The sequence below is a fragment of the Xenopus laevis genome, chromosome 9_10S, assembly GCF_017654675.1.
Source record: "Xenopus laevis strain J_2021 chromosome 9_10S, Xenopus_laevis_v10.1, whole genome shotgun sequence".
Classification (NCBI taxonomy): Eukaryota; Metazoa; Chordata; class Amphibia; order Anura; family Pipidae; genus Xenopus; species Xenopus laevis.
The window spans coordinates 42901853-42924292 of NC_054388.1; the positions used below are offsets into that span (position 1 = coordinate 42901853).

The following is a 22440-nucleotide window of genomic DNA, read 5'->3' on the forward strand; positions in this document are numbered from 1 at the left end:
GTCTCTGCCTCAAGCTTGTGCGTTTACATCAATTTAAGCTTTCATGGAAAAGTGCTTTGAAATTATTAAATTTAAGGGAACAAGCCTAAGTGTGGGATCATGAAAAAGTGCTTTGAAATGATTAAATGTAGGGGAACAAGTGTGTGAAAAGCAAGTAGCAGATTGTGCCAAAAGGAGCTCTCCAGATATGGAAATGACCTGGGATTTGAATCTGCACCCACAAATTTCAAAGCAAAAGAAAAAAAAATATTAATAAAATTGTTTTTTTTTCCAGAAAGTGCTATATGGCAGTGTAACTCCACAAATATGTGTCTGTGTGTGTGTATGGTGGCCCACTGATCCTGACTAATATTCATGTACTATGGGCATTGATTGGTTTGGGTATCAGGCAGGTTTGAAAATTTCATCTGGTAGTGCACCATGTCGGCTAATGCACTGGCAGATAAAGAAGAGGAGCCACAGCTCTGTACTGTTGCTTCCTACTGTTTCCATTGTTAGTGCCCTTTGTAGCACCATCGTGGTACCCAATGCTTGTTGGCAGGTAAAGATAAAATGTATGCAAAACTTGTAGACCATGATGTAGACTGTAGAACACAATAGATGTTGAAGACAATGATAAAGTCCTCTAAGCTAAGGCATGATGGTGACAGGATAAAATGGTGCCAGTAGGGTAAGATATTTCTAGTACAGTAGTACGGAGAGTAGGCAACAATGGAGACAGTAGGCCTTAATGGTGACAACAGGACAAGAGGTTGTAAGTAGGCCATGCTCGAGATAACAGGCCTTAGTGGTGACAGCAGCACAAGATACTGCTGTTATGGCAATGTAGTGACTGTAAAGTAAGGTGGAGACTGTAGGACACCATGGTGACAGTAGATCAGGATATTGCCAGTAGAGAAAGATGGCAACTGTAGGGCATAATGTCAGCAGCAACACAAAATATTAATGTGCAGCTGCTGTTAAAATACTCCCACAATACCCTGCCAGTCCCGTTGATATAGTAATGCCAGGAGATGTAGTTCTGCCCAACGGTGTATATAAAACTATTAATGCAGCTGATAAATGACTTGTAATAAAATTCTGTTTCAACCATGAAAATAAAACAGAAACGTATGTGTTTTTTTTAGGGCATTCTCTTCTCTACCCCTGAGTGCCTGAAAGTCCCACAAGATTTGGTCAAGCTGTATCTCCATGAATCCAATCGCGTCTACCGGGATAAGATGGTGGAAGAAAAAGATTTTAACATATTTGATAAAATACAAACAGAAATGGTGAAGAAGTTTTACGACGTAAGTGTCATGTGAAGCAGAGGCAATTTTAAATGTATCATTATCATACATTCATCTGTAGTAAGCACAATTCAGCAGGAACAGTCTCTTTGCTCATAGCCTGTACTGAGAGACGCCATAAAACTATGGGAGCACAGTATTCCTTTGTACAACACAACCTAAGTGTGGATGGAACAGCCCCCCTAAGTGTGCTCATAGATTGTACAATGAGACACCATAAAATTATTGCAGCATAGGTAAGTGTATTCCCCAGTACAAAGTTTAAATCTAATTTGCTAACATGATCTACAGTAAGTCAAACAACAACATATATCATTTGTTAGGCATTGGGGAGAGCAGGAAAAAAACTACAAAAAGTAGCAGAACGATCAAAAAGCCATATTTTGGAAGAACAGCTTTTAGACTGAACAGTTGCAGAATACAAACATTGTAATAAAAGATATATTAAAGATAAGTGAACTTTAAGAGAACTCAACAAAATGTCTCTTCTTGCATTCCTAGGACATGGAGGAGATGTTAGAACAAACCAAGACAATGAACATGTATTGCCACTTCGCCATCGGGGTTGGTGAGCCCAAATATTTGCCAATTCAGTCTTGGGAGTCGTTAAATAAAATTCTGGTGGAGACTTTGGACAACTACAATGAAGTCAATGCTGCAATGAGCCTGGTTCTTTTTGAGGACGCCATGTGTCACATGTACGGTTGGGCAACTTGACACTGGAGAGTTGTGGTCCATGGGCGTGTCCAGGGAAAACACTTTTGAAGCTAAAAGGCAGCAACCTTATAACCATGGAGGGGGGGATGACCATTCTTGAGATGCTACTTATTGACATCTATAGGACATCTATAAGACATCTATAGGACACTTCAAGGGTCACGTCCTTGCAGCTACAAGCATGTCTCTGTAGTGTGCCCTAGATGTGGGACTTCCTCTTTTTCAATATTTGAGAGATAGGAGGGTGCACCTACCAATCAGAGCTGATGACAATTTAAAACCAATGCAACACTGAATGTCCCACCTACTGACACACTACAGAACAAGAAACACATTTTGCATAAAGTGGTACCAAATCTGTAGAGAGCTGTAATATTAGGTACCTAGTGCCACATTTAATTTAGATGTGCTAGTATCCCATTTATAAAACCATGCATTGATGCACCAGTGCTGCCCTGGTAGCCTCACTTAATTACATATAGTTCTATCCTCTCTGGCCGTGACACTGTGGACTGTGAGTTTATGGTGCAATGGCCTGTCAGGTCAGTATGTATCTAGCCTTTGGTATTGGATGGCAAAACATAAGAAATCTACATTGTAGCCTCTTGTTAAACACATTTTTCATTTTATCTTAATGCAGTTGCCGAATCAACCGTATCCTGGAATCTCCCCGTGGGAACGCACTGTTGGTTGGAGTAGGGGGAAGTGGCAAGCAGAGTCTGACAAGACTAGCGGCCTTCATAAGTTCCTTGGAGGTTTTTCAGATCACCCTACGGAAAGGTTACGGCATCCCAGATCTCAAGGTACAGTGAATTAAATCAGTTTTAGTAACAAGGTACTGACTATAAGATTAGATTTTAGCAGTAAAATGATGCTAATTAAAACAGTTCAGAGCCAATGATTAAATCAGTGTCTAGTAACAATAGTAAGGGTAATATTTGCTTCTGAAAGCAAGGTACCAAGACTAAGTCTTGTTCTAGTTAAAAGGAACACGTCTGTTGTTAGTAACAAGGTACCAAGAATTAATCACTTCATAGTTATCAAGATACTCAGGATTATTTTGGTTCCAGATGTAGAGGATTAACCCAGTTCCTAGCAATAAAGTACTGAAGATTAAATCAATTCCAGGTGTTGAAGATCAAATCAATACCTAGTAACAGAGAATGGAGCATTAAATGAGTTGCTAGAAAAAATATGACTGGTTTTCCCTTCCCTGAAGTAGAGAGTGCACTTACAGCTGCTTCATGGCTGTTGGGAAAAACACTGATTTCATATCAATTATATTATGTGCAAGTGGATATGCAGAAACATTCATAGGCAGGAATGCTATGTGTCCCATGCTGTCCAGTGCAGATAAAACTCACACCGGCTACATTATTAATAAAGTTTTCAAATGTTTTTCATATTTCCAGGTGGACCTGGCAAACCAGTACATAAAAGCTGGAGTAAAGAACGTGGGAACAGTTTTCCTAATGACAGATGCCCAAGTGGCAGATGAGAAGTTCCTTGTTCTTGTCAATGATTTGTTGGCTTCTGGTAAGTGCCTCTAATGTACTGTCCATGAGGTTTCCAATCCAATAGGGCCAGAACACGGAGCATGCAGGAGAGACATGTGTATAGGGTAGATTTGGTGGGGCCAGGTTATATTATAACACCTGCTACAGTATGGATACATTCTAACAGCTTTGACACTTCCCCTTCATTCTTCTATTGACCATGCTTTTTTTTCACCCCTTGCCTTGAAGGAGAAATCCCAGAATTGTTTCCCGACGATGAAGTGGAAAATATCATTGGCAGTGTAAGAAATGAGGTTAAGAGCCAAGGTCTAATGGACACTAGAGAGAACTGCTGGAAATTTTTTATAGATCGAGTTAGAAGGCAGTTAAAGGTAAGTAAACATGACTGGTAGACACATTGCAATTAATTCTACAATGGTCCCTTGCCTATAATTAACATTCTCACTTGCAATAGGATTCTAACTGGTGTTTGCCTTAAGGTTGATTTGGTAAAATATTGTGAATAGTGAACCGGAACTGAACCAACAGGTATCTGATGGATACAGCACCCACAGACCTAGAAAGCCAGTTACTGGTTTGTACGTTAAAACAAAGGTTGAATAAGATATGGAGCTGTATTAAAAGAGAACAAATGATTCTTTACAAACTAGAAGTGAATAGAAGTTTAAAAAGGCACCATTCACATGTAACTACACAGTCAAAACAGTCTTCAAAAGCCAACTGTAATCACATCAACACAATGCCTCTCCAGGAGAAGCAAAAGAACCAAGCTGTGATTAGGGCCATTGATCTTGGCAAAAAAACATCTCCCCTCCCAGAAGTGATTCCTAAATGTTTGATTGCAGAAATGTTTTCTTGGTTTGACACACTCTGCTGCATTAGTACAGAAAAACACGGAACCTAATAAACTGGGGAAGCCCACAGCTTGTGGTGGAGGCTGAATAAAGATTAATTTAGGTGTGAACTGTAGGGGGTATTGTTATTATCAAAGCACTGTATTTAGCTGAAACATATAGAACAGAGGCCCGTGTTTCTAGTTGACTGCTAACAGTCACCGTTACAATTGGCTTCTACCTGATGTTTGTCTGAAGTTTGATTTGGTGAAATAATATCCCAGGGCCAATTCCATATATAATGCCCCCAGAAAACATGGCAGGATAAACGCAGGGCTTTTTCCAGGTATAATACAAAAATTCCAGCACGTTCCTAATGGTTACAGAACAGCTTAACCTCCACATCGTCACACTGCTAAGACCAGATGAATCCAAAAGTGGAAATGAAGGGAGCTACACAGACCTCAGAACTATGCTACAATTATTTTGTCTCACAACATGTTTTGTATCACACAGACACCTGTGGTGTATAATACCCCAGAACACATGGCAGGATAAATACAGTGCCAATCCCATGTATAATAACCCAGTACACATGGCAGGATAGATACAGTGCCAACTCTATGTATAATAACCCAGTAAACATGGCAGGATACAGTGCCAACTCATGCATAATAACTTAGTACATATGGCAAGATAAATACAGTGCCAATTCCTTGTATAATACATCTGTACTATGTGTGTAGGAAACTTGTTTGTACCGGTTTAGAGAGGCATAGCCTCCCCAAGCCTTTATTAACATTTGCTTATGTCAATAGCCAACCAATATACTAGCCATGTGCTGGTTTGTACTTTAGAACAAAGGTTGAATAAGAAAGGAGCTGAATAAAAAGAGAACAGGCAATTTTATCCGAACTAGAAGTGAATATTTCCCATTCACTGTTGCACCAATTTCATTGTGTTCTTTATCTGTGAATGTTAGCAGATGGATTAATATAATATATGGTAATGGGCATGGCATGGGGAGGACTCACCCTATAATAAGATAAGGGGGGCAAGCAGATGTTGGCTGCTCTGTGCAAACAAGTTTAAAAAGACACAACTCACATATACAGTAATTGCGAAGTCAATACAGTCTTCAAAAGCCCCATCTCCAACTGTAATCACACCAACGCAATGTCTCTCCAGGAGAAGGAAAAGAATCAAGCAGTGATTAGGGCCATTCATCTTGGCAAAATATCCCCTCCCAGAAGGGATTCCTAGATATGTGATTGCAGAAATGTTTGCTTGGTCTCACACACTCAATTGTAGAGAAACACGAAAATAAACTGGGGAAGCCCAAAGCTCGTGGAGGAGGTTGAATTAAAATTCCTTTAAGTATGAACTGAGGGCGTTGTTATTATCAAGGCACTGTATTTAGCTGAAACACATGGAACAGAGGCCCATCTGCCATTAAATATTTAACCTGTTTAGTCTTAGAATGCGGCTGTCGGCATAATATTTCATTTCAAGCTGAATTTACCTTTAAAACTAGTCATACACCAGAGTGCTATGCCCCCCTAGGGCACAGACCAAAGCAGTGGAAGTGAGGTTCAACTTGAGAGAGGGAGGTAGAATTATTTTATTTCCAGCCCTGATCAGCCCAACCTGTATCTGTCCAAATACTTGGCAGATATCTCTTGGGCAGGTTAGCTCACGTGTCAGATTATGTTTATACAGTCCTTGACTAATGGATCTGCATAGGCTCATATTATGATTTGGTTGTAATGCATGGGGGAAACTATTGGATTAGCCTGATTTGGACCAGCAGAAGGGTGCCTGACTGGGAACAGCCTGCTACTTGGGCAGCCTTGCCAAACGGACAGATCTATTAGTGTATGGTAAAATTTAGTCTCAAAATCAGTTTGCTTTGTAGTCACCTACAATAAAAGGGGGTTGTGGGTGAACTCCTAAGGCTAAATTATAATATGCTTATATACAATGGAAGTGCTACTGATCTGGCCAATTAATCAATGCACATTCACTGGCCCCCTGTCTGAGTAATTCAATAAATATGCAAGTGCATGTATTTTAAAAAAAACAGGGTTTTTTGTTACAAAGTTATGATCATAAAATAGATAAGCCACCATACCACGTCAAGGTAAACCCCACATGGTGGTCCCTAACTTGTTTACCTCTGGTCATAATATAAAAGGTCTTTTACCTCTCTGCATTACTTGGAGTAAATGTCTCCTGAATCTTGGTTTCAACCTGTGGGCTATATCCTCCCCCACCACCTGCTTATGTGGCTTTTAATAGAGAGAGACTGCCCTAACCAACGCCCATTTTTAAAAAGATGGGATAATAGAAAGACAATAATGAAATCAAAGTAAAATGATATGTATAGGTGCACATTGTAGTCACCTACCCTACATCTATAAGAAGGTGGTAAATGGGGGTTGACTACTGTTTTATCTAGACCATTCACTTTATTTTTAATAATCACTACTCTTCTGGGTCGTGGTGTTTCTGCAGATTGCTCTTTGCTTCTCCCCAGTTGGGAACAAACTTCGGGTCCGAAGCAGAAAGTTCCCTGCAGTGGTCAATTGTACAGCCATAGACTGGTTCCATGAGTGGCCACAAGAAGCCTTGGAGTCCGTCAGTCTTAGATTTCTTCAGGAGACTGAGAATATAGAGGTGAGGTCCTAACTCAAGCTCTTCTGTAATGCTGCTTTGAGTCATACTAAGCAATAAGCAAAAGAGGAATGTGATTCTGTATAAGTTCAACTATGACACTAATGTCTATCGATTTTACTCTTAACCTAGTCAACTGTGAAACCATCCATAAGCAAGTTCATGGCCTATGTCCACACAAGTGTTAACGAGATGTCTAAAAGCTACCTTACTAATGAGCGCCGGTACAACTATACCACTCCAAAGTCATTCCTGGAACAGATTAAGCTGTACCAGAACCTGCTGTATAAGAAAGGCAAGGAACTCTCAGCTAAGATGGAGCGCCTGGAGAATGGTTTGCAGAAGCTTAACAGCACCTCTGCTCAGGTAAGCTAGACTATACATACAGTGAAATAGTATCATTTAAAGAGATGAGAAGGGGTCCCTTTAAGCAGAGCACGAACAGTAAAGAGATTTCTTACTTTACAAAATAAGAAGAGGGAAATAAAGAAAGAATCATTTAAGAAAAGTAAAGAACAGAAAAATCAAATAAACAAAGAACAAGTCTATTATATCCACGAGGCTGTTTCTCCAAACAAACATCCATTTTATATAATTGTTTAACAATCCTGTGAAACAGTAGGGTCAATCCCATTTGGCTTCCCACTCCATAAATCTCTGTTTCCTACATGTGCACAGAACAAAGCTATTATGTGGCTGGGTCACTCTTTCTTTCTCCGCCAGCCAAAACCTCTTCCCTGGATTTCCCTTGAGTTTACTCAAAGATTTCCGACACCAGCAGAAATGTTTTTAGACGTAATTACTAATTTCTGACTATAGACTTCCTCTTCCCCTTGTGGAAATAACATTGTGTAACAGAACCCATAGCTGAAAATGAAATGATACTATGAGATGGCTTTGTAAAGAACATTTTGGGGGTGTAAGCACAAACAGCTTTGTTCTTGGTACTCTCTTATTAACTGAAACAGCCTTACAAATGTAACTGGTTCCATCTTATATTCCTATATCACCACAGTATGTACATGCAATCTCGAAGAGGTGTATAAGAGGTGAGATATTACTTATGGGAGTCAGTTATTACTGCAATTGCAGGAAAAAAAAGCAGTTGTTATGCACATTGAGGCTACTCATTAAAGGTAGTTGTGTTAAAATCTGCATTTTGCACTTCTATATACAGTAGTTACAGTTGGCATTAGTAGAGGTACATATATTGGGCTATTTGTGAGGTGGGTTCAATAAAGATGTAGCGATCAACAGGGAGAAGGAGCCATTTAAGACTGGCCTTGTTGTGGGTCAAACAAAGGACTGGTTTATGGTGTGTGGACCAAGTTGGAAGGGGGAGCCCTTACTGAACAGTGGGAAGGGAATAGCTGAAAGGCACTTAGATATCAGTGAGAGTTAAAAATATCTTTGATATACTTAACTTGGGCAGGAGAGTCAGGAGAGTAAATGTTTCTTGCCTCAAATCAGTAATATCTATTACAAAGTACAATGGTTTTTCTCCAAAAGGCCACAAACAAACATAATACTGTAGGTCCAGTTGGTTTGTGTTTCTGTTAAAGCTTCAGAATCTGAGATCTGAGATCCAAGTAACTTTCATGAAATTCTTATATAATCATCTCTCAACATTTGAAAATGTTTTTCTCTTCCTAAGTAAATATTTAACTGTACTGTCTGTCTTTTTTCTCTCAAAAGGTGGATGATCTAAAAGCCAAGCTGGCAGCCCAAGAGGTAGAACTCAAACAGAAGAATGATGATGCTGATAAACTCATCCAAGTAGTGGGGGTGGAGACCGAGAAAGTGAGCAAGGAGAAAGCTATAGCAGACGAGGAGGAGAAGAAGGTGGCGGTGATTGCAGAGGAGGTGGGACGGAAGCAGAGGGACTGTGAGGAAGATTTGGCTAAGGCTGAACCAGCACTGGCTGCAGCCCAGGAGGCTCTGAACACACTTAATAAGGTATGGGTGGTAGGCCTCTACTATCGTAGTTTAACTCTTTCACATATATTGGTGTTAAAATGTATTAAAGGGTATCTTTCTTTTCAGACTAATCTGACAGAGTTGAAGTCATTTGGGGCCCCACCTCCAGCTGTAACCAATGTAACTGCAGCTGTGATTGTCCTTACTGCACCAGGAGGCAAGGTTCCCAAAGACAGGAGCTGGAAGGCTGCAAGGGTTGTCATGGGCAAGGTGGACAGCTTCCTGGACTCTTTGATAAACTTCAAGAAGGAGAGCATCCATGAAAACTGCATTAAATCTATTCAACCATACCTGCAGGACCCAGAGTTCAACCCAGAATTCATTGCCTCCAAATCATTGGCGGCTGCTGGGCTCTGCTCTTGGGTTGTCAACATTGTGAAGTTCTTTGAAGTATACTGTGAGGTGGAGCCCAAACGGCAGGCCCTTAACAAAGCCAACGCAGAGTTGGCTGCTGCTGAGGAGAAACTGTCCAGCATCAAAGCCAAGATTGCTGTAAGTGTTGCAACTAAAGGGCAACTAGCACCAAAAATGCACGTTGTTTGTTAGAACTGACATACCAGCAGTTTTTATACAGCTAATTTTCTCGGTTTTCCTTATCTCTTTACAAGCACCTGAATGAGAATCTGGCCAAGCTAACGGCAAAGTTTGAGAAGGCTACAGCTGATAAATTAAAGTGTCAGCAAGAAGCAGAAGCCACCGCCCTCACCATCTCCCTTGCCAACCGCCTGGTAAGTGACATCAAGTAGGAATTTTCATTAGAATAAACTAGTCATTTTTATTTGGTATGTTTTATGGTGCTTCTCAACAGGCTGCAACTCCCAACTATGTTGCAAGTGGTACCAAATTATGAAGAAAATAGTACCCAGAGAGCATGACTTGAGCTACCCTTAAATTCTCTGAGACCTATGTCACATTATTAATATGTAAATATATTATGCTGCACAGAGTAATGGCGGCAGTGTCACCAGGGGCATTGTAGAAAGTTGTGTCAACACAACAAGATGGAGTTTGCGCATACAGTGCAATATGTGAATCATGGGAGGTCCTTATGATGTAAATTCATGTATAACAAATTACTGCACCATGACCTGTGTAAGACTCAATTAATATTAAACTCATGGCAATGATGGACACTTCTTTGCTTCTTTTTCAATATATATAGGTTGGGGGTCTTGCCTCTGAAAATGTAAGATGGGCAGAAGCGGTCCGGAACTTCAAGCTGCAGGAGAGCACGTTATGTGGAGACGTTCTATTGATCACGGCATTTGTCTCCTACCTGGGCTACTTCACCAGAAAGTACAGACAAGATCTCATGGATAGGATGTGGAAGCCTTACCTAGGGGAGCTTAAGGTAAGGACCCATTAGTGGTCACCAATCCACATTCTTTGGGTGGCAGAAAAGTCTTCCCTAGCTTTGGCCTTGGGGTTAGCCAGGGGGCCCATTTATTAACAAACAAATAGCGATTTTTTTCCATGAATCTTGAAAAATGTGTGGTTGTCCTATATTTCTTAAAAGCTCTAAACATTTGAAATTTATTCAGTGAAAAAATACCTTTTAAACTTTGCAGAGTAAAAGTTGTCGAGGTGCTACAGCAGTCAATGGAAGCTATGCCGATCATATTTTTAATCAAATCAGACTTTTAGAGGCTTTCGGATTTTTTTCACTAATAATTGTCCAAAATACTCAAATTAGAGGTTTTCAAGGTATTCGTACTTTTTATCGCAACATTCTTTGCTTTTTTCGTTCACACTTTTTTACTATCCGGATATTTTAATAAATTCATTGACATTTGTGGTTGTAGAGTGGGATATTCTCAGGCAGTTTGATAATTTTCAACATAGCTAATCACTTATCCATGTTTAGCTTTGGAGGGTTGTTTTGGCAGCCCATTATGCAATTCCGTCCAATTTTTTAGGCCATATTTGACAAATTCAATCTTTTGAGGCCTGTCATTGGCGTGTGAGGTTTTTTTTTTTAAAGCATGTTGATCAGAGCAAACCAGTCTAACACCAGTGTGTGCTCATATCCCAAACGATCCGCTCCACTCACTTTCTGGGGCAAACAAACTGACCACAATGAATCAGATGGGTTACCATGTTAAATAATGCTGACCTGGTCTCATCGTTTGGGAAGTTGGCATCTCAGCCGGCCAATTTGATCCAGTTGATGCTTGTTTATTTGAAAGGATGAAAAAAGAAAGTCTACATCATTTCATTCGCAATAGGTTTTCATGTCAGTTTATTGTTTAGTGAATGGAACCCTCTGTGTTATAAACACTGGTGAAATAAGACAAAATCTTGTGGCCTTGTCAGAGGTTTCCTTTAAGTGAAAGCAAAGTAGCCGGGGTGCTTTATTGCCTCATTGAAAGTTTATTCAATGTTTATCTGATACTCTAGCAGACTTAAGGTATGAAGATCCAAATTGCAGAAAGATCTGTTATCCAGAAAGGTCCCAAGCATTCTGCATAGCAGGTCCCATACCTGTATCATCTCAGAGGGGTTAGTGCATTATTAATATGTGTTGGGCAGTGAGTAAAAACAAAATATGCAAATTCTTGTCTTAATAAAGATGCATGGCTGCAGGCTGAGTTATACAGGCAACTCTGAGTATCACTCATGTAGTATAAGGGATAATTTATCCCTACTGTAAATGAATAGGATATTAGAAGTCACTGAGGGGTTCTGTGACCATATTAAGGCACAAGGCTGCAGGCTGAGTTATACAGAGAACTCTTTTGAGTATCACTCATAGAGTATAAGGGATGATGGAGTTGTAGTTTATATTCTTGCAGCAGGTTCACATCCATAATCCCACTGTATCTACAACAGTGGCTTGTCACAGTCAGCCTCTTATGAGAGTAAACTGGCATATAGAGATTTATTTTCCTTTGCTGCTTCAAGTTCTTCAGATCTATTTTGTAATGAAAAGTTATTTGGAACTTGAAGCTGAAGGCATGAAGCAAAAAATACCCATTGCTTTTGCGAAGGTGCGTTTGACTGAACTGATTTTTCTCATAGAGGCATAAGAAGGCAGCAGGCGACAGGAATAATATGTTTCCAAGGGCCATGCTGGGACAGAGCTGTTCTCACAGCAGATCTCCATGCAGCCTTCTCGCATGCCTTTTCCTTGTTTATCTTGGCTTATTTGTTGATTATGCGCAAAAGGAATAGAAGAAACAGAGGAGGTCAAACATTTAAGTGCGTCTCTGTGGGAGGACGTGCTGCAGTATATTAATCAAATCTAACATTAGAGCTGAGACTCCGTGTGGCTCCTTCTCTGCCAGGGAGATGGACATGAACACGTTTGTATCTCAGTAGTGGCTAATTCCAGTCCACCCCACTAATGGGTTTATTATTCATGATCCTAATAGTATCCTGTTAAAAATACATGATGACTGCAGATTGGATCAGATGTAATCCAGAATGACACAAATATGTAATCGGATTCACCATAGACTTGTTCTGATATCCCTTTACAACACAATCAGCTATAAACTCATACTTAATGGATTATTTAAAAGTCAGTTTCTAATACCCCTGCAGAACTGATACACTATGTCCAAGGGTGAAACCTCACATTGATCCTTCATCCAGGGGTCAGAAACCACCAAATTATGTTGGATACAACTTTGTTGTTGAAATGCTCCAACATCTAGAGGATCTTCAGCTGTCTGTGTCTATCCTGGGCCATGATAAATAACTCACTGGTGTGGTTTCAATAGGCCAGTGGTTGCCCAGCAACAGTGTCTGGGTAGGGTAGGCAGACTGAGGGCCAGGTTGGGTGAGGTGAAGGTCTATTTGCCCCATGGGTCAATTCGTGTGAGATTGTTAGAACTGAATTTCTGGCTGGGCTTGAAGAGCAAAAAACATTTATACAAATCTTATGATGAAGCTATGATAAAGTGCTGAGATTTCTGAAATGCATTAGGTCCATTGATGCTATAGTGCTTACTTACTGACCTCAATTAAACGAGTTTAAGCTTGTCCCCATCTTCATGAATTCACTCTGCTTTTGATGAAACATTGACTTCTCTGGGAACATCAAAATCAGTTAACTTCTTTTGTTTGCTTCAAGGTTCCCATTCCAGTTACCCCATCCTTGGACCCCTTAACTATGCTGTCAGATGATGCTGATATTGCAGCTTGGCAAAATGAAGGGCTCCCTGCTGACCGAATGTCTACAGAGAATGCCACAATACTAACCAGCTGTGAAAGATGGCCGCTGATGGTGGACCCCCAGTTGCAAGGAATCAAGTGGATTAAAAACAAATATGGAGAAGACCTTCGAGTAATCAGAATTGGGCAGAGAGGGTAATCATTAAGTTTGATATCTCAATCACTGTGTTAGCATCCGCCTTAAAGTTCCTCTCATGAGATATCTTCTCACTTCCATTTTTCTTCTATAGATACTTGGACACCCTGGAAAGGGCCTTGGCTGGTGGAGAGGTGGTTCTGGTTGAGAACATTGAAGAGAGTTTAGATCCTGTTCTTGGGCCACTGCTCGGCAGAGAAACCATCAAAAAAGGAAGGTAAGATTATAATAAAATTGTGAGGACCCTCATCTTTAGCACAGAGGATATGACAAATTCTATATACAAATACATTTCTCATGATGTATCCTGTGAAAACAGTAGGTGACTGTAACTCTTCTAGGAGGGTCTTGTCAATCAAATGACACAGTTAAATATACTTTGAGCACCTATGACGAATACTTTTTGATACATAATTACTAAATATACTCACCCTACCACACATTAGACTTTTTGTATTTCACACTAAAATAACAGTATAGGAATTCTGCTATCTGGCCCCCACCCCGGCTCTACATATTAATTGACACTTTTGACACGTTTCATACACATGGGAACAATCTCACAGTTTTAATGCAGATGCCAGTAAGTTTGCAGAATGTCACAAGGAGCTTGTCACGCTACTAATACATTTTATCGCTCACCGCTCCGGCTTTATCAATTCACTGGATTCTCCTGGGCACCACATCGATGAGGCAGAACTGCTACGTATTGAAGGGGAGATGCATGAAATAGGAAAATCTGCCACATGAGTCATTTGAAGTTTTTCTCATTATGGGAAAAGCTGTTAATTTAATGGTGTCGATTTGCTAAAGAGTCACCAAAATAACGAGAAGGCCCTGTCTCACAAACAAGGATTTAACCTACAGCTCTAGTGTTTCTGGGATAAATACACCTAGTACCTGCTGGGCTGAACCTTGGGTATCTCTGTTTCAGATACATAAAGATTGGGGACAAGGAATGCGAATACAGCCCCAACTTCCGCCTCATTCTGCACACTAAGCTGGCCAATCCCCATTATCAGCCTGAGATGCAGGCACAATGCACCCTGATCAACTTCACCGTCACTCGTTATGGGTTAGAAGATCAGTTACTGGCGGCTGTTGTGAGCATGGAAAGGCCCGATTTAGAGGAACTTAAGGTAATGCAATGTGGTGACCAATGGCAGGAATGCATTTATGGGTCAGTCATGTACTAATGGCAATGACATGTTTATGAGTCAGTCTCTCTTAAGCCCAGAGTGTACTAATGGCAGTGATGTGTTTATGGGTCAGTCCCTCCAAGGCCCAAAGTGTACTAATGGCAGTGACTTGTTTATGGCCCAAAATGAGCTAATGTCTTGGACATGGATAAGCAGGGTCTGAACTAGGGAGGCACCTGCCTAGGGCGCAACAACAGGGGGGTGCTGGGCAGGTATCTCTTAAACTGTCTTCTGCCTACCCCTAGTCTGTTATCACAGCTCTCTTTGGTTTCTCACCCTCCACCGCTCTCTCCCCTCTGTCGCTCTGCCCCCTTCCCCTCTGCCGCTCTCTCCCCTTCCCCTCATCTCTGTCGCTCTGTCCCCTTCCCCTCTGTCGCTCTCTCCACCCTTCCCCTGCCTTCTGTCGCTCTGCCTCCTTCCCCTCTGTCGCACTCTTCCCCTCCCCTCTGTCGCTCTAAACCTTTCCCCTCCGTCGGTTTTCCTCCATTGCTCTCCTCCCCTCCATTGCTCTCCTCCCCTGCATCGCTCTCCTCCTCTGCATCCCCTCCCTCACGCCCCCCTTCTTTCCCCACTCTCTCCCCATCCTGCGCATGCGCAAGTTGCGGTTCATCTGGGGTGCACACACATGCGCGGGGGAGTGGGGAGGGCGGTCGTATTGCCTAGGGCACCCAGCCGGCTTGGCCCAGCCCTGTGGATAAGGGTAACAAATAGGAAACTTTTTGTTTTTGCCTAGACCCAACACAATTAAGAAGTATGGTGCCATATTTCAGCAGTAGAAATGAAACAATGTAACAGAACTGGTATAATTAATTTAGTAAATGTATTTCTTTCTCTGAGATTAAAATGTTTCCCAAGACAGTTCTATTTGAATCGAATCATAGGCTGTTGTGTCAGCTTAATTTTCTTTTGTGAGAAAAATGTCCTTATCCGGCGCTAATCGGGTACTCAGCGGTGAGCCCAAGTACTGATAATAAATGAGTATTATTCCTGACATTGTTTTTGGAATTCAATTCAAAGATGTGCAAAAGGATGAGACTTCAGTCAGCAATGAAGATGTTATGATTAAGAATGCATTCGCGGGAACTATTGTTTTGATAGAAAGCAGCAAGTCTCTTCTTTCCCTTTCCATTGTCTTTCTGTTATCTGAGCTTATTCAGCCTTAAAGGGCAAGAAGTTGCTGAAAAGCACAGAGCTAGGGACTGTATTTCCTGAATATTAAGTGCAGCTAATGTCTTGTATCAAGAAAGAACTGTACATCATAATTGATTTAACTTTCTCAATTCTGCAAACTTAGAAGGTTATGAAAAAAACCCACTGCTGGTTGGTTGTTATGGGTTACAGAACAGAACGTTTTCAGTTAACTAATCTTTTGCTAATCAAGTGCAGTTAGAACATATGAGTACCTCAAAGCCATCCTTGTGTTCCCACTCCTTAAACCCTTAAAATTGTAGCTGCTGACAAAGCAGAGGGCCTGGGATTGGACCACCAGTACATAGTTAAGATAACATACCTCCTTTTGGTTCCTTTCCAGTCTAACCTGACCAAACAACAGAATGGGTTCAAGATAACATTAAAGACCTTAGAAGACAACTTGCTCTCTCGCCTCTCTTCTGCCTCTGGAAATTTCCTAGGAGACACAGCCCTTGTGGAGAATCTTGAGATCACTAAGAAGACTGCAGCTGAGATTGAAGAGAAGGTAAGCATTAAAAAAAAACAATATGTTCTGAATGTTCCCTTAACTCATCGCCAGGGGCGCTGCGCCAATGAGGCGAATTGAGGCTGTCGCCTCAGGTGGCAATGCCCCACTAGGTACCAGGGGTAGCAAAAATGACGCTCCTGGTACTTTAAGAGCTGAATTTCCATTTTCCAAACCGGAAATTTGGCCCTCTCTGCCACCCTCGTATACCCCCTGGACCCCCTCAGGCGCAAAAATGTAAGCGCACATGGGGGGGGCGGCAGCAACTGCTGCTGCCTCAGGCGGCGGAGGGGCCAGGAGTGCCCAGGAGTGCCCCTGATACCCGCATAGGCATTCCCATGTTCTCTGTTTGTATTTATTTATTCATTTATTTCTTGTAGGTCCAAGAAGCCAAAGTGACTGAAACAAAAATTAATGAGGCCAGAGAACATTATCGCCCTGCTGCTGCCCGAGCCTCACTCCTATATTTTATTATGAACGACCTCAATAAAATCCACCCCATGTACCAGTTCTCACTGAAGGTTAGTGCTGTTTTAATTTGATGTTTCAATGACCCGGTTGTTCCAAGTTAATAGTTTTGTGTCTATATTTGGTCACATTCCTACATTCCCCCCTGCTTCACTTGTGTTTTCTGCATTCGCTCCTTGCCACCGTATATCAAGTTTACAAGGTGCCTCTTTTGCCCCTGCAGGCGTTCAGTGTGGTGTTTCAGCAAGCAGTCCAGAAGGCACCAACAGACGAGGTGTTGAAGCAGAGAGTGACCAATCTGATTGACAGCATCACTTTCTCTGTCTACCAGTACACCACCAGGGGGCTGTTTGAGTGCGACAAGTTAACCTACATTGCACAGCTAGCTTTCCAGGTGACACAACCAGAGCCAAATTCAAATCGCTTAGGAGCGAATTAAAGTTAAATTAAATCATTGGTTGTAGCCTGGTTATCTGGCCTCTTTGCAAGCTGTTGTGCTTTTCAATGTGAAAGTTATGAGATTTTTTTATCAGCCATTTTTTACTTCCTGCACCACCCAATTCATAAGCACTAGTGACATGTATAGGGAAATAGTTATCACTGTGATTAAGGAGTTTCTCCAGATTTATTTAGTTTTAGTAAGCTGCAAAACTTTTAGAAAATCCACTATGGCTGAAATCAGATGAGAGGGAAAGGGATGTGGACCTTTTGACCATTCCTTGGAAAGCATGTGATGCCCCCTAGGCTTGGTCTAGGGCACTAGTAGGGTACTATGAACAGAGAATCACCCTCTATCTCTGTATTTTCAGATACTCCTGATGAGCAAGGAGATCAACCCAACGGAGTTAGACTTTCTCCTGCGCTACCCAGCACAGCCTGGCCTTACAAGTCCAGTTGATTTCCTTTCCAACCTGTCCTGGGGTGGAATTAAGGTAAGCAGACAAGCTTAGTACATATTTGTTTTATCTTTAAAACTGAGAACAAAACAAGAGATAAAAGAACGTATTTGTCCGATTCCCTGTAACTGGCTATTACTGCCACCCTACTTTGTGTTCAGAGGAGTTCTGTGTCATTCTTACGCTTTCTTCCCCTACTGAGTTTGGTTTCTCTAGTTGCTGGCACATTTGATCTACCCACTCCTAAACTCCATGAGATCAGACTAATAACGTAGCACACGAAGAGATATGAAACAGATACTGTATTGCTAGAATTTAATTGACGTAGTTGGCCAGCTTAAATATATTGCAATATATAGACAAACAATCCCTGTTTTATTTAAAGGGTAGGACATTTTTTAGTAGCTTAAGGCACAAAATGTCTCAATGTCTTAAATGTATTGTTAATGGGTTGAGTGCAGAGAACTTCTTGTATTTGTCTGTATAAATTTTGTGGTCACAGCCTGCATCCCTACTTTATGCCTTCAAAATTTTTGGTGAGCACAACTTTTTCTTGTTTGTTAGAATTTAATTGCCTTTTATGAGGAGGAGAGCAGGAACCTCGATGGCAGTTCACAGTTCCACATAGAAGGTGCATAGTTAAATTAAGCAATATGGAATAGGAACATATTATTTGTACTTGGATAGAATACCGGTTGAAGGATGGATTATAAAGAGTGGTGATAAATGGAACATTCTGTAATTAGACCAGTGTTGTTAGTGGAGTACCACAGGGCTCTGTACTTGGTCCTTTGCTTTTTAACTTGTTAATACATGACCTGGAGGTGGGCATTGAAAGTACCATTTCTATGCTCCATTTTTATTAATGATACTAAACTGTGCAGAACTAGAAGTTCCATGCAGGATGCTGCCACTTTGCAGAGTGATTTGTCTAAATTGGGAAACTGGGGAGCAAACTGGAAAATAAGGTTCAATGTTGATAAATGCAAGGTTATGCACTTTGGCATAAGTAATAAAAGTGTTAGTTATACACCAAATGACAGTGTTTTGGGGGTTTCCTTAATTAAGAAGGATCTAGGGGTTATTGTACATAACAAGTTGTCTAATTCTGGGCAGTGTCATTCGGTGGCAACTAAAACAAATAAAGTTCTGTCTTGCATAAAAAAGGCCATAAACACAAGGGATGAAAACATAATTTTGCCTCTTTATAGGTCCTTGATAAGGCGTAACCTTGATAATGCAGTGCAGTTTTGGGCTCTAGTCTATAAGAAGCTGAAGAGAATGAAGAGACGTGCAAATAAACTAGTTAAGGGGATGAAAGATTTAAATTATGAAGATTGTCGTGGTTGGGGTTGTTCTTTTTGATAAAAAGACACTTGCGAGGGGACATGATTACTCGTTTTAACTGCATTAGAGGGCATTATATACAGATAGTGGGAGTTGTTTTTTTTCCATAAAAAGGATCACTGCACCAGACTAGACCTTCAGACTAGAAGAAAAGAACTTTCATTTGAAGCAACGTAGGGGGTTCTTCACAGTGAGGACAGGGAGGTTGTGGAATGCACTGCCGGGTGATGTTGTGATGGCTGATTCTGTTAGTATAGAACGAAAAACACAAAGACGAATTAAACTTTTTAAACTAAAAAAGTCTTTATTAAGAAATAACTTACTGGAACTCCACTTGCGCTCCTCTTCAGAAAAGGTGATCTGGTGATCCATCGCGTGGCGCTAGATTTCTCCTTCCTTATAGGAGATAGCCAGGGAGGAGAAAATGAGCGCCACATGATGGATCATCGCTGTGTTGCCTTTTCTTAAGAGGAGCACAAGCTGAGTTTCGGTAAGTTATTTCTTAATAAAGGCTTAGATTTATATCTTCAATAATGAATATGGAATGATGGAGCTGGTTTAATATCTGCTCATGCTGCGGTGGTCTTTCATTAAAATATATGCCTCAGTCGGGCTATGCCCTCAATATTCAGTTAATTCAATTCAGCCTGCAATAAGCAATAACCTCCTATCAATCAGCCTAATTCATCCTGAGTGACTGATGTCATCCGTCCAGGGCCGGACTGGGAGTAAAAAGCAGCCCTGGCAAAAAAATCAAAGCAGCCCACATGTAAACACGTGATGGTCTTGTACTCATCCGCTCATATATTGGAGTAAAACCGCACAAAACTATGTGCATTTCTCACTTCAGTGTAATTAAGGTAAATATGGTAAAGCGTATTCAGCCTTGTGCCTTTATATGGTCACAGAACCTAATAATTCTAATATCCTTATTTACAGTAGGGGGTACATTATCCCTTATAATACATGAGTGATACTCAGAGTTCCCTGTATAACTCAGTCTGCAGCCTTGTGCCTTTATATGGTCACAGAACAACCCCTCAGTGACTTCTAATATCCTTATCATTTACAATAGGGGGTACATTATCCCTTATAATACATGAGTGATACTCAGCGTTCCCTGTATAACTCAGCCTGCAGCCTTGTGTCTTTATATGGTCACAGAACAACCCCTCAGTGACTTCTAATATCCTTTTCATTTACAGTAGGGGGTACATTATCCCTTATCAGTGTCGGACTGGCCCGGCGGGACACCGGGAAAATACCCGGTGGGCCCCGACCCTAGTGGGCCCCTGCCGGGCCAGACCCCCTCCCCCAAACAGTTTTTTTAATAAAAAAATAACAATATTTTTTTTTCGGCGCAGCGCCGTCTGCGCATGCGCGCCTAGCGCCGTTTGCGCATGCGTGCCGAGCGGCGCTTCACTTCAAGTAGGTAGCGGGGGCCCTGCACAGGAGTCCCGGTGGGCCCCGGGTCCCCCAGTCCGCCCCTGTCCCTTATAATACATGAGTGATACTCAGAGTTCCCTGTATAACTCAGCCTGCAGCCTTGTGCCTTTATATGGTCACAGAACAACCCCTCAGTGACTTCTAATATCCTTATCATTTACAGCAGGGGGTACATTATCCCTTATAATACATGAGTGATACTCAGAGTTCCCTGTATAATAAGTTTTCTCTTGGGAGAACTAAGACTCACAGCTTAAAGGGCAATTCACCTTCATTAGCAAAACTGTAATAACACATAAAAATGTGTTCAAACTGGACATGGTAATTAGGGGCCACAAAATTGGGCAAGGTGCCCATTGCTTCAAGTCTTTTTTTTTTCTCCTTCCCTTGTCTATAGAGTGCAAGCCCTTCAGGGCAGAACTCTGGTGTTCAATGGTAAGGGCCAAAGGCAACGTGATATTCCATTAATTGTAAGCTCTTTTGCCCAGGCTTGCCTTTTGAAACACTGATGATAATATCAGCTTTGAAAACAATCTCAATGACTAAGCTTATTAGGGAGAGCAAGTCAGTAGGAACCAGGGCACTTTGTTTATAGCAAAGGCATTATAAAGGAGTGTCAGCTCTTGAAGCAAAGCACTACAGGCCTATTTCTTTACTTTGAATTCCCAGATGCTGCCAGACATGATATTCTGAAACATGATTGAAGTTGTAGCCCAAACAGGGTGCTAGATTCAAACCATTTGAGTCTCCTTCACTATTAACACCGACATCTGACCTCCGTTCAGTAATGGTTGGACTACATCTCCCAGCATACTCCAGTGGCACATGCACACACACACGACCCAGGCTGCTTCTCTGTATAACATGAGTCTAACTCAAACCCCCATACACCCCTCCTGCCCGACCCTCTTCACCCACACCGCAAACTACCCCCCATTCACGCACACTTTGCCCTCACCATGGTCCTGGTTGAACCCGAAGTAAAGCAAGCCGTTCCCGTGGGGGTTTGAGGGCAGCAGGATCATGGCTGCGGCCTCCCGGTACTGGGATTTCCTCTGTCAGCCCCCCCATCCCCCATGCCCGGTGCCGGTGACGCTCCTGCAGACTCAGCTCCAGTTTTACACTGTTGGAGGTGGGAGGGGGCTGCAAGCATGAGTGTGGCGACGTCCGTCCTGCCATGCCAGAAAGTGCGGGAGGAACTGGGAGACAGAGCCGACAGCAGAGAGATGAAAGGCTAACACTAAGCAGACGGTGGGTCACGGGTTAGTTTTAAGATTAACTAATTAGATGGCCACGCCGTTCTGTTCAGGCTGAGGACAGGTACTCACGCTGGGGGCTTTGATTTATTACTTGTAAGTGAAGCACTGCAGCGCAGGTTATCAGACAGCGGGCAGCCCACTGAAACACATGGCAGAGCGGCCCCTCGGGCAATTGCCCGATTCGACAGATTATCAGTCCGGGCCTGCATCCGTCCAATCATCTGCATGCCAAAAGACGCCAATGGTTGACCCAAGCCACTGGTCTGGTGCCCCTCTTGTATCAGCCTAAGAGATATATCTGAAGGGAACAATAAGTAATGCAGCAGGAGACCAAAGCCGGGTCACATCTCATCCTGACAAGCTGAAGGTTTTGTGATACTATTGACGTCAGAAGATTTGTTTATCATCTTGAGGAAGCGACTGTAGGGAGCAACCTGGCAGCCTCTCTGGGTACATTTAATTGCCTGTTAATAGTATTCCTTACATCCCGTCCTGTGGCAGAGTTATTATTTGTTAAATAATATTCACTGCAGCCATAGGCAAGAGACCCCCAGTCATAACATATATTATTCTATAACATAGGTTACCCTTTTATAAGCACCTCTTGAGTTGGTCTTTGTTCATATTATTAATAGCAACAAACACATGTGTTTTCCATTTATTTGTGCAGCCAGGGAAGATGCATCACTATGTAGGTCCCTTTCTGAGCAGCTCTTTAATCGGGGACCATCACTCCGGCCTGTATCTCTGGCTGCCAAATATAAGAGACAATATGTTCCATTGCACAGAGTTTCTCTATTTGCACAAACAT

The 22440-nt window shown here is 41.8% G+C and overlaps 1 protein-coding gene across 2 annotated transcripts in view; it reads left to right on the top strand.

Annotated features, from left to right (window-relative positions):
- Positions 1-22440, top strand: part of dnah9.S (dynein, axonemal, heavy chain 9 S homeolog) — an 89095-nt gene that overhangs the window by 54330 nt on the left and 12325 nt on the right. For both annotated transcript variants that reach the window (XM_018238559.2, XM_018238560.2), the window contains exons 43-60: positions 1128-1289; positions 1791-1987; positions 2647-2809; positions 3419-3542; positions 3752-3894; positions 6871-7032; positions 7162-7395; positions 8725-8985; positions 9073-9498; positions 9615-9734; positions 10169-10357; positions 13082-13317; positions 13413-13535; positions 14253-14457; positions 16049-16213; positions 16594-16734; positions 16905-17075; positions 17491-17613. In XM_018238559.2, coding sequence (XP_018094048.1) covers positions 1128-1289; positions 1791-1987; positions 2647-2809; positions 3419-3542; positions 3752-3894; positions 6871-7032; positions 7162-7395; positions 8725-8985; positions 9073-9498; positions 9615-9734; positions 10169-10357; positions 13082-13317; positions 13413-13535; positions 14253-14457; positions 16049-16213; positions 16594-16734; positions 16905-17075; positions 17491-17613 — 3345 coding nt within the window. The remainder of the gene's footprint in view (positions 1-1127; positions 1290-1790; positions 1988-2646; positions 2810-3418; positions 3543-3751; positions 3895-6870; positions 7033-7161; positions 7396-8724; positions 8986-9072; positions 9499-9614; positions 9735-10168; positions 10358-13081; positions 13318-13412; positions 13536-14252; positions 14458-16048; positions 16214-16593; positions 16735-16904; positions 17076-17490; positions 17614-22440) is intronic.